At 40.3% G+C, this 19482-nt stretch overlaps 1 protein-coding gene across 1 annotated transcript in view; it reads left to right on the top strand.

Moving 5' to 3' along the window:
- The window catches only part of LOC117517452 (adhesion G-protein coupled receptor G2-like), a 49638-nt gene extending 45803 nt beyond the window's left edge, over window positions 1–3835 (top strand). Inside the window, exon 30 of the mRNA XM_034178469.1 lies at window positions 3333–3835. Within this exon, the coding sequence (XP_034034360.1) occupies window positions 3333–3436 (104 nt within the window). The 3' untranslated portion in view covers window positions 3437–3835. The remainder of the gene's footprint in view (window positions 1–3332) is intronic.
- Window positions 3836–19482: the final 15647 nt, after the last annotated feature.

Genomic DNA, 19482 nt, shown 5'->3' with positions numbered 1-19482 from the left:
TGTTAAAATATCGTTCTTACCTGAATATCGAGCCAGTAAAATTAATTCACATTATATAATGTAAGTAAAGTATAAAACTTATCCTGACACAAACATTCCGAAATATTACTGTTGAAAGTGTACACGGATCCGATCTGTTCCCAATGCAATCATTTTAAAATCTAGTAATCATTTCCTTACACACAATCCAAACTGTGCATTAATTTATTTCACATGGTAAATCCAATGTTGTATCCACCTGAATTAATTCAGCTTTGAGTAACATTCTATTTCAGGTGGTATATAAATGCTCAGATTGTTACAGTAAAAATCCAATAATCGATTGTTATTGCATGTGCACACCGCACACTTTTGCATGATTCTCCTTTATTGATGGAGCTTCATTCATGAAGTCAGTGGTGTGGGTGCACATCTCTGTGTGTGGGTGTGACTGAGTGGCACAGCGTGGGTCATTATAATCTGCGAGCAGCCGCTCAGTTATTTAAGGAGCAAAATTGAAAAAAATCGTCAGTTGAACAATTTTAATCACTAATGACAAGTATTTTAACTAGACATCAGCCTAGAAGGGGAAAATATCAACTTGACATAAGTGAAATGTTAATGGTCCGTGTCCGTGACCAGTAGATTTCTCTATTACACAGACATGACAGTTATACCAGTTCATTGACCAAACTTTACAAAGTGACAAGAATAACCAAACCTACTTACTTATGGAAAGAAATGTCTCCCTTCTTCCTCCGTTTGTGGCATTGCCAACATGCGCAGCTTTCCAGTGTCACAGACCAAACAGACCCCCCTAAAAATTGGTCCACCCTGCTTTCACTGCGTATGCGTCATTAGCCACAGTTCACTGATTATCACCTCATTTCTGCTTCAAACTGCACTCCAGTCATCATCTATCTCAGCGACAGATATCTGAAACTTTTGTACAACACTCATTTCCACATAAATTCAGCATTATTTCATCATAAAAGACAAAGGATGCACTGCGCGTCGGTCATTTCAAAGTGTTACCACATATCGCCTCGTTTCTGTTTAAAACTGACTTTAGAATGATTTAAGAGGGTTTTGCTTGTCATCTGATGGTTAATATTCCATAATAATAATCCATTTGATCACTTTGGGTGAAGAGAGCTCCAAAATGATGCATGCGCAATGTAGGCAGGGCAGACAAATTTTTAGGAGCGGCCCGTTCGGCCTGCGACACCGGCATATTCCATCTGTTCCTTGAGGAGCCTCATTGAGCGTGTCTATGCCCTGATCCAAAATGGTGACCATGCCTCCTTGCCGGGACAGGTTTCAGTGCGACTACAGATTCTAGTTCTCATATTGGCCTCTGTGGTCCATGCCCACTAGTTCTGAACCCAGTTACTGAAAAAACTTTCTCTGCAGAAAGTACAAAGTACAATTCAGTGACTTTAACCTTTGGACCCCAAAAATCAATATGCTTCTTTGGGTCACTAAGCATAACTCAAATACCATCTTTGGTGGCAATTGTTTCAGCAGAACTGAAATAATCTCGCTAATCAGTGAAATGTCACATGACTGACCGACTCCCCACACATACAACCCCTGGCAAAAATTATGGAATCACCGGCCTCGGAGGATGTTCATTCAGTTGTTTAATTTTGTAGAAAAAAAGCAGATCACAGACATGACACAAAACTAAAGTCATTTCAAATGGCAACTTTCTGGCTTTAAGAAACACTATAAGAAATCAAGAAAAAAAAAAATTGTGGCAGTCAGTAATGGTTACTTTTTTAGACCAAGCAGAGGGAAAAAAATATGGAATCACTGAATTCTGAGGAAAAAATTATGGAATCATGAAAAACAAAAGAACGCTCCAACACATCACTGGCTTTTATAACAGCTTGCAGTCTCTGAGGCATGGACTTAATGAGTGACAAACAGTACTCTTCATCAATCTGGCTCCAACTTTCTCTGATTGCTGTTGCCAGATCAGCTTTGCAGGTTGGAACCTTGTCATGGACCATTTTCTTCAACTTCCACCAAAGATTTTCAATTGGATTAAGATCCGGACTATTTGCAGGCCATGACATTGACCCTATGTGTCTTTTTGCAAGGAATGTTTTCACAGTTTTTGCTCTATGGCAAGATGCATTATCATCTTGAAAAATGATTTCATCATCCCTAAACATCCTTTCAATTGATGGGATAAGAAAAGTGTCCAAAATATCAACGTAAACTTGTGCATTTATTGATGATGTAATGACAGCTTTTCTGTATGTAAATCCCATTTTCTTTAGGCGGTTTCTTACAGTTCGGTCACAGACGTTGACTCCAGTTTCCTCCCATTCTTTCCTCATTTGTTTCGTTGTGCATTTTCAATTTTTGAGACATATTGCTTTAAGTTTTCTGTCTTGAAGCTTTGATGTCTTCCTTGGTCTACCAGTATGTTTGCCTTTAACAACCTTCCCATGTTGTTTGTATTTGGTCCAGAGTTTAGACACAGCTGACTGTGAACAACCAACATCTTTTGCAACATTGCGTGATGATTTACCCTCTTTTAAGAGTTTGATAATCCTCTCCTTTGTTTCAATTGACATCTCTCGTGTTGGAGCCATGATTCATGACAGTCCACTTGGTGCAACAGCTCTCCAAGGTGTGATCACTCCTTTTTAGATGCAGACTAACGAGCAGATCTGATTTGATGCAGGTGTTAGTTTTGGGGATGGAAATTTACAGGGTGATTCCATAATTTTTTCCTCAGAATTGAGTGTCCATATTTTTTTCCCTCTGCTTGGTCTAAAAAAGTAACTGTTACTAACTGCCACAATTTTTTTTTCCTGATTTCTTATAGTGTTTCTTAAAGCCAGAAAGTTGCCATTTGAAATGACTAGTTTTGTGTCATGTCTGTGATCTGCTTTTTTTCTACAAAATTAAACAACTGAATGAACATCCTCCGAGGCCAGTGATTCCATAATTATTGTCAGGGGTTGTATTAACTTCAAGCCCACTTTCTGCCCTGTGGGGGGATAAACAAATAATGAATTTGAGCCCATTAAAATTGAGTGAATTTTGATGCATCAGATCAACACAAAGACCAGCTTTGTTTTATTTAAGCACTCCAACACATAACTGGCTGCCACCTGCTGGACATGCCTGGGTTTGGCACAGAGAATACTTTCATCATGTGCATGATGGAAACTTTGGAGCAGTTACATGTAGCTGGAAATTATGAGATTCTTTCATTTTTGAAGAACAGCTCTCCATGCATTACATCACAAATAAAATTAGATACGATTAGCATCATATGGTCCAATGCATAGTGAGTTTGTATGGATTAATTTGCTAGTCATGTTGTATTACAGGAAGCCCATTTGAAGACGAGATGATCACAGTTTCTGAACAGCCCAGCACAGACGTGATCCTCAATGAGATCAACAGACGGCACAGAAGTCAACAAGCACACTGATTCGTGTCAACAACCTGTTGAATGTTTGTCTTGTGTTGAAATACCACACCACAGAGTAGGCCATATTACACATGCATGGAATCTATAGTTTGACTTGTACACTACATTAAAGGCATTATGCACTTAATTTGGACACATTTCTATATATACTTTGTATTTCATTGTATTTGCATGAAGCAGAACAATCTACACACCACTGAATAATGGTGCTACTGTGATCACATTCTGCTTCTGCACACACCGACATGCTATGGCCAGCCAGTTTGTGCAAACATCACAAGTACAGTGCATCCGGAAAGTATTCACAGCACTTCACTTTTTCCACATTTTACGTTGCAGCCTTTTTCCAAAATGGAGGAAATTCAATTTTTTTTTCCCTCAAAATCTATACACAGTACCCCATAATGACAATGTGAAAGTAGGTTTTGTTTTGTTTTTCTTTAGATTTTTGCAAATTTATTAAAAATAAAAAACTAAGAAATCACATGTACATAAGTATTCACAGCCTTTGGCATAAGGCTCAAAATTGAGTCCAGGTGCATCCTATTGCCACTGATCATCCTAGAGATGTTTCTATAGCTTAACTGGAGTTCATCTGGGGTAAAGTCAGTTGATTGGACATGATTTGGAAAGACACACACCTGTCTACATATAAGGTCCCACAGTTGACAGTGCATGTCAGAGCACAGATCAAGAATGAAGTCAAAGGAATTGTCTGTAGACCTCTGAGACTTGCACTGGTCTTTGCACTGCCATGAAAATACAGCCCTAGGTCATAAATCTACAATTATCTGAATAGATTTCAAAGTTTAAAAGACATTTCTTTGTACCAGAATCGCCTATATTAGGCCTGTAGTAGAGTTACAATTAGCTTTATCAAGAGACACTTCACGTTTCATAATTATGCTTAAAATGTAATTAAAAAACTGTTAAATTTTTGCTTTTCAACTCTAAATTTCAGCATTTTTTGGAGGGTGGGAGTGGTTGTAAATAAAAGCTTTACATTTTGTTGTTTTGTTTTTTTTTAAGTGACCTTTTTCCTCTCTACTGTACTATACTGAATCACCTCACACTGGGGCACCAGGAAATGTAACAATCTAAATTAAAACAATATTTAATTAAACATGAAATTTAATTAAATACTTCAAAAGGGGCATCACCTACCGCAGGAAGTTCAAGTTATGACTGAACTGGGCTTACCAGACATGTTGAAGCTCTCCTGAGACATCGTAAATTGGGTCAGGGAATGTTTGGTCACTTTGTCAACAATGAACAACTTTGTCCGTGAACAATTTGTTTATAAAATTGTTCATGGACTGGCACCCTCCTACCTGGCGGACTTGGTTAAGCCCTACGTACCTGCGTGGCCCTTGCGTTCGCAGGGCACAGGGCTTCTGTGTTCCAAGGATGAACAAGAAGTCTGTGGGGTATAGAGCCTTCTCCTACCATGGTCTGACTCTTTAGAACGATCTATCTGCTGTTATTAGGCAGTCTGACACGGTGGAGACTTTCAAATCAAGACTGAAGACCCACTTTCTTAGAGTGTCTTATTAATTTAATTTGTTTTTGTGTTTGCTTTGTAATTTCTTTTTATTCTACTGTGTTTTATCTTTTTATTGTGCTTTTCTTGCTTTTAATTTTGATTTTAAATTATTTTATGTTGTTATGAATTGTGTGAAGCGCCTTGGTGCGACTTTGTCATGAGTTGGCACTATATAAATTAATAAATTGAAATTGAATTTGTGAGAAGGTGGGGGCTTTCTGCACCCAACCCCGGTGTCACAGACCAAATGGTCCACCCCTAAAAATTGGTTCGCCTTTTGCATCTGCACATGCATCATTTCAGACCACAGCAGCACGTCTGAGACAGTGTCTCCTCACCCAAAGCAATCAAATGGATGAATGGGAACCATCAGATGATAAAGGTAAAACCTCTTAAATCATTCTAAAGTGAGTGTTATGCAGAAACAAGACCATTTTAAGCAGAAACGAGGCGAAATTCTGTGACACTTTGAAATGTCCAACTAGCAGTGAACGCATTAGCTAGCAGCCTGATTAGCCGTGGGGATTAACGGATTAACGAGGTGTTAATCGGTGAACCACGTCATCAGGGGGACCGATTTTTAGAGAGACCGTTCGGTCTGCGACATCGGGTCAAGTGACAGCACAGGCCTTCAGCTTAAGACATTCTGGTCTTATGTCTGGACAGTGAGTTCTTTGTTACAATTGAAAATTAGGCAACTTTTGATTCTGTAAAGCTATTCGCTACACTACCCAACTTGAGGAGAAAAAAAACAACAGTTGGAAAAAAGAAATCTGCACTCACCCTAACACTTACATGTGGACTGTACCTACAGTAGTGTTCAGAATAATAGTAGTGCTATGTGACTAAAAAGATTAATCCAGACTTCCTCATACAATGCCACAACTCTTCTCTTGGCACCCTATCATAAGCTTTTTCTAAGTCCACAAACACACAATGTAACTCTTTCTGTCCTTCTCTGTACTTTTCCAACAGTATTCTCAGAGCAAACATTGCATCTGTAGTGCTCTTTCTCAGCATGAAACCATATTGCTGCTCACAGATCTTCACCTGTTTTCTAAGCCTAGCTTCTACTACTCTTTCCCATAACTTCATGCTGTGGCTGATCAGCTTTATGCCTCTGTAGTTACTGCAGCTCTGCACATCACCCTTGTTCTTGAAAATAGGAACCAGCACACTTCGTTTCCACTCCTCAGGCATCCTCTCACTTTCCAAGATTTTATTAAACAATCTGGTTAGAAACTCTACTGCCATCTCTCCTAGATATTTCCATGCCTCCATTGGAATGTCATCTGGACCAACTGCCTTTCCACTCTTCATCCTCTTCATAGCAGCCCTCACTTCTTCCTTGCTAATCTCTTTTACTTCCTGATTTACTCTCACGACATCATCCAGCCTTTTCTCTCGCTCATTTTCTTTATTCATCAACTCTTCAAAATATTCCCTCCACTTTCTCAGCACACACTCCTCACTTGTCAGCACATTACCATGTGCATCTTTTACCACCCTAACCTGCTGCACATCCTTTCCAGCTCTGTCCCTTTGTCTGGCCAATCGGTACAAGTCCTTTTCTCCTTCCTTACTATTCAACTTCTTGTACAGCTGCAATATGCCTTTTCCTTTGCTTTTGCCACTTCTCTTCTCGCCTTACGCCGCATCTCCTTGTACTCCTGTCTACTTTCTTCATCTCTCCGACTATCCCAAAACTTTTTCGCCAACCTCTTTCTCCTTATGCTTTCCTGGACCTCTTCATTCCACCACCAAGTCTCCTTATCTTCCTTCCACTGTCCAGATGTCATACCCAGTACTGCCCTAGCTGTCTCCCTCACCACATCTGCAGTACTTTTCCAGTTGTCCAAAATTGCTTCCCCTCCAACCAGTGCTTCTCTCACCTGCTCGCTAAATTTCACACAACAGTCTTCCTCCTTCAGCTTCCACCATCTGATCCTTTGTTGAGCTCTCACTCTCTTCTTCTTCTTTACCTCTAAAGTCATCCTACAAACAACCATCCTATGCTGTCTAGTGACACTCTCTCCTGCTACCACCTTACAGTCTGTGATTTATTTTAGCTTGCATCTCCTATAAAGAATGTAGTCCACCTGTGTGCACCTTCCTCCACTCTTATGTTACCCTGTGCTCCTCCCTTTTCTTAAAGTAGGTATTCACCACAGCCATTTCCATCCTTTTTGCAAAATCAACTACCATCTGTCCTTCCCCATTCCTATCCTTGATACCATATCTACCCATTACTTCCTCATCACCTCTGTTCCCTTCACCAACATGCCCATTGAAGTCTGCTCCTATCACCACTCTTTCATGCTTGGGCACACTCTCCACCACCTCATCTAACACTCCAGAAATCTTCTTTCTCCTTCATCTCACAACCTACCTGTGGGGCATATGCACTGATGATATTCATCATCACCCCTTCAATTTCCAACTTCACACTCATCACCCTGTCAGACACTCACTTAACCTCCAACACACTTTTAACATACTCTTCCTTTAAAAGGAGCCCAACAGCATTTCTCTTCCTGTCCTCACCATGGTACAACTTGTACCCACCGCCGACGCTCCTGCTCTTACTTCCCTTCCACTTGGTCTCTTGCACACACAATATGTCTACCTTTCTCCTCTCCATCATATCAGCCAGCTCTCTCCCTTTACCAGTCATACTACCAACATTCAAAGTCCCCAGTCTCATTTCCACCCTTCTAGTTTTCTTCTCCCGCTGTTCGTGGCAACGTTTTCCTCCTCTTCGTCATCTTCGCCCAGCAGCAGCCCAGTTTCCACCGGCACCCTGTTGGGCAATAGCACCGGTGGCGGACATTGTTAACCCGGGCCGTGACCGATCCGGTATGGGAATTCGATTCCGAGTCTGCATAGTTGGGTTGGCTTGTTTTACACCGGATGCCCTTCCTGACGCAACTCTCATTTATCCGGGCTTGGGACCAGCACTCAGAATGTACTGGCTGCACACCCCATGTGGCTGAGTTGAGTTCAAAACTATTATGTTTTTATTATTATGATTAATTTGCTAGTCATGTTGTATTACAGGAAGCCCATTTGAAGACGAGATGATCACAGTTTCTGAACAGCCCAGCACAGACGTGATCCTCAATGAGATCAACAGACGGCACAGAAGTCAACAAGCACACTGATTCGTGTCAACAACCTGTTGAATGTTTGTCTTGTGTTGAAATACCACACCACAGAGTAGGCCATATTACACATGCATGGAATCTATAGTTTGACTTGTACACTACATTAAAGGCATTATGCACTTAATTTGGACACATTTCTATATATACTTTGTATTTCATTGTATTTGCATGAAGCAGAACAATCTACACACCACTGAATAATGGTGCTACTGTGATCACATTCTGCTTCTGCACACACCGACATGCTATGGCCAGCCAGTTTGTGCAAACATCACAAGTACAGTGCATCCGGAAAGTATTCACAGCACTTCACTTTTTCCACATTTTACGTTGCAGCCTTTTTCCAAAATGGAGGAAATTCAATTTTTTTTTCCCTCAAAATCTATACACAGTACCCCATAATGACAATGTGAAAGTAGGTTTTGTTTTGTTTTTCTTTAGATTTTTGCAAATTTATTAAAAATAAAAAACTAAGAAATCACATGTACATAAGTATTCACAGCCTTTGGCATAAGGCTCAAAATTGAGTCCAGGTGCATCCTATTGCCACTGATCATCCTAGAGATGTTTCTATAGCTTAACTGGAGTTCATCTGGGGTAAAGTCAGTTGATTGGACATGATTTGGAAAGACACACACCTGTCTACATATAAGGTCCCACAGTTGACAGTGCATGTCAGAGCACAGATCAAGAATGAAGTCAAAGGAATTGTCTGTAGACCTCTGAGACTTGCACTGGTCTTTGCACTGCCATGAAAATACAGCCCTAGGTCATAAATCTACAATTATCTGAATAGATTTCAAAGTTTAAAAGACATTTCTTTGTACCAGAATCGCCTATATTAGGCCTGTAGTAGAGTTACAATTAGCTTTATCAAGAGACACTTCACGTTTCATAATTATGCTTAAAATGTAATTAAAAAACTGTTAAATTTTTGCTTTTCAACTCTAAATTTCAGCATTTTTTGGAGGGTGGGAGTGGTTGTAAATAAAAGCTTTACATTTTGTTGTTTTGTTTTTTTTTAAGTGACCTTTTTCCTCTCTACTGTACTATACTGAATCACCTCACACTGGGGCACCAGGAAATGTAACAATCTAAATTAAAACAATATTTAATTAAACATGAAATTTAATTAAATACTTCAAAAGGGGCATCACCTACCGCAGGAAGTTCAAGTTATGACTGAACTGGGCTTACCAGACATGTTGAAGCTCTCCTGAGACATCGTAAATTGGGTCAGGGAATGTTTGGTCACTTTGTCAACAATGAACAACTTTGTCCGTGAACAATTTGTTTATAAAATTGTTCATGGACTGGCACCCTTCTACCTGGCGGACTTGGTTAAGCCCTACGTACCTGCGTGGCCCTTGCGTTCGCAGGGCACAGGGCTTCTGTGTTCCAAGGATGAACAAGAAGTCTGTGGGGTATAGAGCCTTCTCCTACCATGGTCTGACTCTTTAGAACGATCTATCTGCTGTTATTAGGCAGTCTGACACGGTGGAGACTTTCAAATCAAGACTGAAGACCCACTTTCTTAGAGTGTCTTATTAATTTAATTTGTTTTTGTGTTTGCTTTGTAATTTCTTTTTATTCTACTGTGTTTTATCTTTTTATTGTGCTTTTCTTGCTTTTAATTTTGATTTTAAATTATTTTATGTTGTTATGAATTGTGTGAAGCGCCTTGGTGCGACTTTGTCATGAGTTGGCACTATATAAATTAATAAATTGAAATTGAATTTGTGAGAAGGTGGGGGCTTTCTGCACCCAACCCCGGTGTCACAGACCAAATGGTCCACCCCTAAAAATTGGTTCGCCTTTTGCATCTGCACATGCATCATTTCAGACCACAGCAGCACGTCTGAGACAGTGTCTCCTCACCCAAAGCAATCAAATGGATGAATGGGAACCATCAGATGATAAAGGTAAAACCTCTTAAATCATTCTAAAGTGAGTGTTATGCAGAAACAAGACCATTTTAAGCAGAAACGAGGCGAAATTCTGTGACACTTTGAAATGTCCAACTAGCAGTGAACGCATTAGCTAGCAGCCTGATTAGCCGTGGGGATTAACGGATTAACGAGGTGTTAATCGGTGAACCACGTCATCAGGGGGACCGATTTTTAGAGAGACCGTTCGGTCTGCGACATCGGGTCAAGTGACAGCACAGGCCTTCAGCTTAAGACATTCTGGTCTTATGTCTGGACAGTGAGTTCTTTGTTACAATTGAAAATTAGGCAACTTTTGATTCTGTAAAGCTATTCGCTACACTACCCAACTTGAGGAGAAAAAAAACAACAGTTGGAAAAAAGAAATCTGCACTCACCCTAACACTTACATGTGGACTGTACCTACAGTAGTGTTCAGAATAATAGTAGTGCTATGTGACTAAAAAGATTAATCCAGACTTCCTCATACAATGCCACAACTCTTCTCTTGGCACCCTATCATAAGCTTTTTCTAAGTCCACAAACACACAATGTAACTCTTTCTGTCCTTCTCTGTACTTTTCCAACAGTATTCTCAGAGCAAACATTGCATCTGTAGTGCTCTTTCTCAGCATGAAACCATATTGCTGCTCACAGATCTTCACCTGTTTTCTAAGCCTAGCTTCTACTACTCTTTCCCATAACTTCATGCTGTGGCTGATCAGCTTTATGCCTCTGTAGTTACTGCAGCTCTGCACATCACCCTTGTTCTTGAAAATAGGAACCAGCACACTTCGTTTCCACTCCTCAGGCATCCTCTCACTTTCCAAGATTTTATTAAACAATCTGGTTAGAAACTCTACTGCCATCTCTCCTAGATATTTCCATGCCTCCATTGGAATGTCATCTGGACCAACTGCCTTTCCACTCTTCATCCTCTTCATAGCAGCCCTCACTTCTTCCTTGCTAATCTCTTTTACTTCCTGATTTACTCTCACGACATCATCCAGCCTTTTCTCTCGCTCATTTTCTTTATTCATCAACTCTTCAAAATATTCCCTCCACTTTCTCAGCACACACTCCTCACTTGTCAGCACATTACCATGTGCATCTTTTACCACCCTAACCTGCTGCACATCCTTTCCAGCTCTGTCCCTTTGTCTGGCCAATCGGTACAAGTCCTTTTCTCCTTCCTTACTATTCAACTTCTTGTACAGCTGCAATATGCCTTTTCCTTTGCTTTTGCCACTTCTCTTCTCGCCTTACGCCGCATCTCCTTGTACTCCTGTCTACTTTCTTCATCTCTCCGACTATCCCAAAACTTTTTCGCCAACCTCTTTCTCCTTATGCTTTCCTGGACCTCTTCATTCCACCACCAAGTCTCCTTATCTTCCTTCCACTGTCCAGATGTCATACCCAGTACTGCCCTAGCTGTCTCCCTCACCACATCTGCAGTACTTTTCCAGTTGTCCAAAATTGCTTCCCCTCCAACCAGTGCTTCTCTCACCTGCTCGCTAAATTTCACACAACAGTCTTCCTCCTTCAGCTTCCACCATCTGATCCTTTGTTGAGCTCTCACTCTCTTCTTCTTCTTTACCTCTAAAGTCATCCTACAAACAACCATCCTATGCTGTCTAGTGACACTCTCTCCTGCTACCACCTTACAGTCTGTGATTTATTTTAGCTTGCATCTCCTATAAAGAATGTAGTCCACCTGTGTGCACCTTCCTCCACTCTTATGTTACCCTGTGCTCCTCCCTTTTCTTAAAGTAGGTATTCACCACAGCCATTTCCATCCTTTTTGCAAAATCAACTACCATCTGTCCTTCCCCATTCCTATCCTTGATACCATATCTACCCATTACTTCCTCATCACCTCTGTTCCCTTCACCAACATGCCCATTGAAGTCTGCTCCTATCACCACTCTTTCATGCTTGGGCACACTCTCCACCACCTCATCTAACACTCCAGAAATCTTCTTTCTCCTTCATCTCACAACCTACCTGTGGGGCATATGCACTGATGATATTCATCATCACCCCTTCAATTTCCAACTTCACACTCATCACCCTGTCAGACACTCACTTAACCTCCAACACACTTTTAACATACTCTTCCTTTAAAAGGAGCCCAACAGCATTTCTCTTCCTGTCCTCACCATGGTACAACTTGTACCCACCGCCGACGCTCCTGCTCTTACTTCCCTTCCACTTGGTCTCTTGCACACACAATATGTCTACCTTTCTCCTCTCCATCATATCAGCCAGCTCTCTCCCTTTACCAGTCATACTACCAACATTCAAAGTCCCCAGTCTCATTTCCACCCTTCTAGTTTTCTTCTCCCGCTGTTCGTGGCAACGTTTTCCTCCTCTTCGTCATCTTCGCCCAGCAGCAGCCCAGTTTCCACCGGCACCCTGTTGGGCAATAGCACCGGTGGCGGACATTGTTAACCCGGGCCGTGACCGATCCGGTATGGGAATTCGATTCCGAGTCTGCATAGTTGGGTTGGCTTGTTTTACACCGGATGCCCTTCCTGACGCAACTCTCATTTATCCGGGCTTGGGACCAGCACTCAGAATGTACTGGCTGCACACCCCATGTGGCTGAGTTGAGTTCAAAACTATTATGTTCAAACTGCTTTTTTAGCAATCCTGTGAATCACTAAGTTAGTATTTAGTTGTATAACCACAGTTTTTCATGATTTCTTCACATCTGCGAGGCATTTTGTTGGTTTGGAACCAAGATTTTGCTTGTTTACTAGTGTGTTTGGGGTCACTGTCTTGTTGAAACACCCATTTCAAGGGCATGTCCTCTTCAGCATAAGGCAACATGACCTCTTCAAGTATTTTGACATATCCAAACTGCTCCATGATACCTGGTATGCGATATATAGGCCCAACACCATATAGTAGGAGAAACATGCCCATATCATGATGCTTGCACCACCATGCTTCACTGTCTTCACTGTGAACTGTGGCTTGAATTCAGAGTTTGGGGGTCGTCTCACAAACTGTCTGCGGCCCTTGGACCCAAAAAGAACAATTTTACTCTCATCAGTCCACAAAATATTCCTCCATTTCTCTTTAGGCCAGTTGATGTGTTCTTTAGCAAATTGTAACTTCTTCTACACGTCTTTTATTTAACAGAGGGACTTTGCGGGGGATTCTTGCAAATAAATTAGCTTCACACAGGCGTCTTCTAACTGTCACAGCACTTACAGGTAACTCCAGACTGTCTTTGATCATCCTGGAGCTGATCAATGGGTGAGCCTTTGCCATTCTGGTTATTCTTCTATCCATTTTGGTTGTTTTCCATTTTCTTCCACGTGTCTCTGGGTTTTTTGTCCATTTTAAAGCATTGGAGATCATTGTAGATGAACAGCCTATAATTTTTTGCACCTGCGTATAAGTTTTCCCCTCTCCAACGTTTTAATCAAACTACGCTGTTCTTCTGAACAATGTCTTGAACGTCCCATTTTCCTCAGGCTTTCAAAGAGAAAAGCATGTTCAACAGGTGCTGGCTTCATCCTTACATAGGGGACACCTGATTCACACCTGTTTGTTCCACAAAATTGACGAACTCACTAACTGAATGCCACACTACTATTATTGTGAACACCCCCTTTTCTACTTTTTTTTTTACTAATAGCCCAATTTCATAGCCTTAAGAGTGTGCATATCAATGAATGCTTGGTCTTGTTGGATTTGAGAATCTACTGGTACCTTGTTTCCCATGTAACAATAAGAAATATACTCAAAACCTGGATTAATCTTTTTAGTCACATAGCACTACTATTATTCTGAACACTACTGTATATTTAAAAAAAATAATCATTCCATAACCGATGATGCATTTGCTCAGAACTTGGCTGATTAAACCATTCTCTCATCACTCCCAGAATCAGAGAAATTACCTACAGCTACAGGTTGTCTTGTGCACATTGTGCAGTGGAAAATGTATTTGGAATCTTGTCTCAAAGGTAATCATTTATTTTATATATATATATATAGAGAGAGAGAGAGAGAGAGAGAGAGAGAGAGAGAGAGAGAGAGAGTGAAAGTGAGTAATGGATTGGTAAAAGAGTTGCATTTTTAGATGTAAAATCGTCATAATTTAATTTCAGCAGGCTGTATAGGCTGTGGAATGTTCATGACTAGTTCACGCAAGTGGCACACAATTAATGCGTGCCAGAAATTTTGAACATCTCAAAATTTTCTTTGCACAGTGGCACACAGTTTACAACAGTTGACAAGTTTATTCATTGGCATCCAAGATTGTGTGCTAGTGTGGGGATCAAATTCGTGCAACTGTCAAGGTGCCATCATGGATGACAGCTGTCTCAGCTGACCTCAAGTTAACAAAAACTAATCATTTGGGAGACTTTCCTATCCAGCTTGATGGGAAAGTGTGTTCAAACATTGTGCATACACACACAAGCTATCTATCAATAAAAAAAAAATAGAGACATAAACCATGTCACGTATCACACTACAAGCAAACAAACAAGAAAACACACAACCACAGGTCACTCAATTCCCAGTCCCAATGGTTTGCAGCACTCATCCAGCAACTCAATGGTTCTGGTATTTTTTAGACACCAGATTTGAACATGAAGCTGTCATATTAAATGTTTATATCCTCACCATAAATAATTACATTAATGAAAATATTGGTGTGAAAGCCAGGGGCATAGCACCAAATTCTGGGCCCTAGGTACTAGCCATATTGAAGATCCCCCCCCCCCGACGGTTCTTTTTTATTAACGCAAACACCAAATTTCTAATGCGTAGTTAAACTAGGTCTAAATCATGTGTACCTTAGATCACACCTAGGAGTCAGAACCCTTTTTAAAGTTGGGGGAGCAATATTGAGTTGGGGGGTCTGGGAGACCAAATTGCACCATTTTATAGAAAAATGGTGCAATTTGGTGCATTCCTGTCTGTTAAAATGCACAGGATTGCACCAAATTGCACCATTTTTCTATAAAATGGTGCATTTGGTCCCCCCCCAACTCAATATAGCTAGCTTTCAAGCTCACCTTTCTTTTCAAAGAATTTGGTTAGCAGCTGCTTTCCCTCATTTAGTTTTTTCCCTGTCCTTTATTCTCTTGTTTTTTGAAATCCGGACTTTGATATTTTTAGGAAAGACATTTTATTTCAGCCTAAACACTAGGGCTGCAACTAACGATTATTTTACTAATCAGTTCATCGGTCGATTATTTTTTCGATTTTTTTTTTTTTTTTAAACTTATATGTGAGTTTTGCCATTATTTCTTTGAGTTATTATTAAAAGGCCTTTATCATGCAACTTCAATATTTGACCTTGTAACAAAGTTATGTTATATTCTCGTCAAAAACATACCTGGAGTAGTGTTTTGTTTTATTTTGCATATACATACATCACCGACACACCACAAAGAGATTTCTATCAGGTTTAGATGCCTACAACAACTATCTCAACCACTGACAACATATTACAAGAGTCCACGAAAGTATTTTAAAGGCCTGACGAAAGTGTAATGTTATATTTAATAAGATATTTTCATGAAAAAAGATAAATGTTTTTCTTGTGTAAAAACACAGCTTACATGTGGTTTGACCGAAACAAATTGTCATTAAACTTAAATAAACAGGGATGAAGTGGAGGTTTAAGAGTCTCTAGGTGTTCACAGGATAGTTATTTCTATATTTAGATATGTTCATTGTTAGCTGGTTTAATCTTTTCTGTTTTATCAGATTCTTTGTTTCTCTAAAACTGTACTGTGGCATTGTTAGTTATTACTATTATTGTTGTTTCTATTATTATTATAGATATATAAATAAAAATAAATGAATAAGACATTACAATTTGTAATACATTTGACCCTTTTACGACAACAAACACTGAGCCATGAATTATACAGAAAAATGTGCTGACAGCTGCAACAGCTTAATGCTAACTTTAACATTGAAAACGCCATAGACATGCTAACGCGTTACCATCGGTCCCGTCTTTAAGTTAGAAAATACATCTATCAACTGTTTCAGAAGACCGTAACAGGTCAGATTAACATAAAAAGGTAAATATTACTCAGACATATGCTCTTTGGGGTTTTAGTGGGGAAAAATTAAGATTAGCGAAATAAAACACTGAATCAACAAAGCACCAGATGGAAGCACTGCTTCGATCTGCAAATCACTGCTTCGATTGGTTCAAGGTTCAATTCAAAGCCGCACTGCAGAAACAGTTGATTTATATGGAAGAAACAAAACATTTGCGGTATGTTGCAGTTGATGACTAAATTAGTTGACAACTATTTTAATAATCAATTAAATCGATTAGTTGTTTCAGCACTACTAGACACCTCCTCTTTCTGTGAGATCCCGTTTGGGATGTGGTTGTGTGTGTCTCTCTCTCAGAGTGCCACCTGTGTGCCTGGTCTAAACCATTGTACAACTGTGCAGGGCTGGAAGGGCCCTCAGAGATCTTTCAATATTATTGTTAGAGCAGAATTATGTTTTGCAACATTTATACATTCAAATTATATTTTTTACAACATGAATTGTATGGACATTAATAATAATAAAAAAAAAAAAAAAACAGAAAAATGAATTCACTTCCTAATCCATGCTCAACTGAATGTTGTCCCACAAGTCCACACAACCCAATGGAAGAGAAAGTCAAGAAAAACGTTTCAGAGGAAGAATGAACTGTTTATTGTCTGGTGGATGTGAGAGCATAATACAAGCAGTATAAGGACAGCGTCAGTTACAGAGATGGAGATTAAAAGCTGGTAAAGTTGTGTTATTGTCACAATGAAAAGGATTAGACCAAGCATCTGTAGAAATGTGAAGCGCTCAAGTCGATGCAGAACACTCAATTTTTTGTTGTTCTCTCTAACAGTGGGGGGGCATCCAATTCAAAATCTGTATTCACAGCAAAAAGCAGAAAATGCACAAATTTACATAAATAGTTCAAATTCTTTCTAGCCAAATGCAAGTTGGCCTCAACTACAAATGTGCCTTTGGACATACAGCACTTTGCATCTAAACTCTTCATGTTTTCATAGACATTTGCTGCTGCAGAAAACCAAGACTTATCATACCATTATTAAAACTTTGTTATGCCCACAGTTGGAACTCTTTATGTACTCACAACAGGTTTTATTAAAATGCTTAAAATGGTAAAATGCTCATGTTAAGCAAAGAACATTCAGTACAGTAAGGTGATGACATGCATACAGTATGACTTAGCCTGCTACTGCTAATAATTAGACTTAGCATGTTCGCATTAATCTCGAAGCAAGGCATGGCTTAAGTATTTCCATTTAGGTTGGTTCTGTGATGAGCTGATCTGTTATTGGGACCAAAATCTTTCAGGACCACCTGCACTGAGGGGCCATCCAATAGACATGGACGTACTTGACTGAATATCCAACATGTCCATCACCACCGACCAACATCACTCATCTTCAATCACTTATCTGGGATTGGGTCCAGGGGGCAACAGCTCCAGTAAGGGAACCAAAACTTCCCTTTCCTGGCCAACATTAGCCACCGCTGAGCCTGGGACACCGAGGTGTTCCCAGGTCAGTGTGGAGATATAATCTCTCCACCTAGTTCTGGATCTTCCACGGGGTCTCCTCCCAGTTGGACGTGCCTGGAAAACCTCCCTGGGGAGGTGCCCAGGAGGCATCCTTACCAGATGCCGAACCACCCCAGCTGGCTCCTTTCAACGTGAAGGAGCAGTGGTTGTACTCCAAGCTCCTCACGAATGGCCAAGATTCTCACCCTATCTCTAAGGGAGACACCAGCCACCCTCGTGAGGAAACCCTTTTTGGCCGCTTGTACCAGTGATCTTATTTCATCAGTCATGATCCAACCGATGGATCAAGATTGACCGATGGATCAAGAGATTCATCTTTTGGCTCAACTCCCTTTTTCATCACAACAGCACAGTAGAGCGAATGCAACACCGCCCCTGCTGCACCGATTCTCCGGCTAATCTCACGCTCCATTGACCCCTCCCTCATGAACAAGACCCCAAGGTACTTGAACTCCTTCACTTGAGGCAAGATGTCATTCCCCACACAGAGTAGGCAATCCAAAAAAAAAAAAAACTTCAAGAAAACATGGCACTGTGCTGTTTTTTTTTTTTTTCTTCCTTTACATCTATCGATAGTTTTAATATACACAGTGCTGCACAAACACTAGGCACTCGTGAATAGTAATTTGCCTCAAGCTTTTGTACAATACTTTGTAAATGTAGAATAAATTTAAAAAAAAGTCTTTTTATACCTGGCTACTCAACAATATGAAAGACTGTTTACCCTCAGAACCATAAGTAACTGGACAGCAGCAATTTTCGTAATTGTACCTCTGTACACCAACACCATGCAGTTGAACTGAAACAAAAAGATGTGTGCAGTGACTACAGCTGTGATGTCTAGTGACTGAGAAAGCATGCACAGTACAATGTTTGTCACCAGTCACAGCCTAACTGTACAAAGAAGGCTTTTCTTTACAACATGATACACATTCAGTGACTTTGATATTAAATGTATCCATCCCCTAACTCGTATGACAATTTAGATGAACAATAATCCTAAAATAAACCGAATACTCAGTACGCATTTAGTAATAGTTGAACAGTACCGAGATGATCTACTACGCTATCCCATGAGGCAGCTGGAGCCTGGCAACTGAAGCACTTCCTCTGCAAATTCAATGAAGATAATGGACATCGATAAAAACTGCTGTGGCATTTATGGTGCTATGAAACCTTTATGGCTCAGTCACACCTTGAAGATTTAGCCAGCATATTCCTGCCATATTAAAAACGCTGGCACACGCTGTTGTAGATCTAATAAATTAATGCAGCTGTTGCACCTTGACGATTATCCAGCGTCTGCCGACATCCCTGTTTCGATTCAGTGATTCTAGTCGCGCCAGAAACAGAGTAATTTAGCATTATTTTATTTTTTTATTTTTCACTTTTGATCTTGTTGGACCATTTTCATTATGTACAGAATGCTGATGAGTGGAGTGGCTATGGGAGTGCCGTGTCATTAAATGTTGAAAGCGCCGACTGCTTCCTGATCAGCGGATCTGATCAGGTCTGTGATGACCTGATCAGCGGATGACCAGACCTGATCAATGAATAATGAAACGCTGTGATGATTTAAACTTTTAAAGCGCCAGTCGACCACAATCAGGTGTGATCTGAATAAAGTGCTCTGATCTGTCGGTGTGGTGATCACCGACAGCCACGGCACGTTAAATGTTTAAACGGCGCATTAATCAGGCGTGATCATCCTGATCAATTGATCAGGTCATCTGATGATCACACCAAAGCGACGGTACTTTAAACGTTTAAATAATTACAGCGCTTCTGTGTGTTCAGAGTGCAGCACCGACATGAGAAACGCACCTGCA

Source organism: Thalassophryne amazonica, chromosome 9, assembly GCF_902500255.1.
Source record: "Thalassophryne amazonica chromosome 9, fThaAma1.1, whole genome shotgun sequence".
Classification (NCBI taxonomy): Eukaryota; Metazoa; Chordata; class Actinopteri; order Batrachoidiformes; family Batrachoididae; genus Thalassophryne; species Thalassophryne amazonica.
This window is presented reverse-complemented; position numbering and strand designations above follow the sequence as displayed.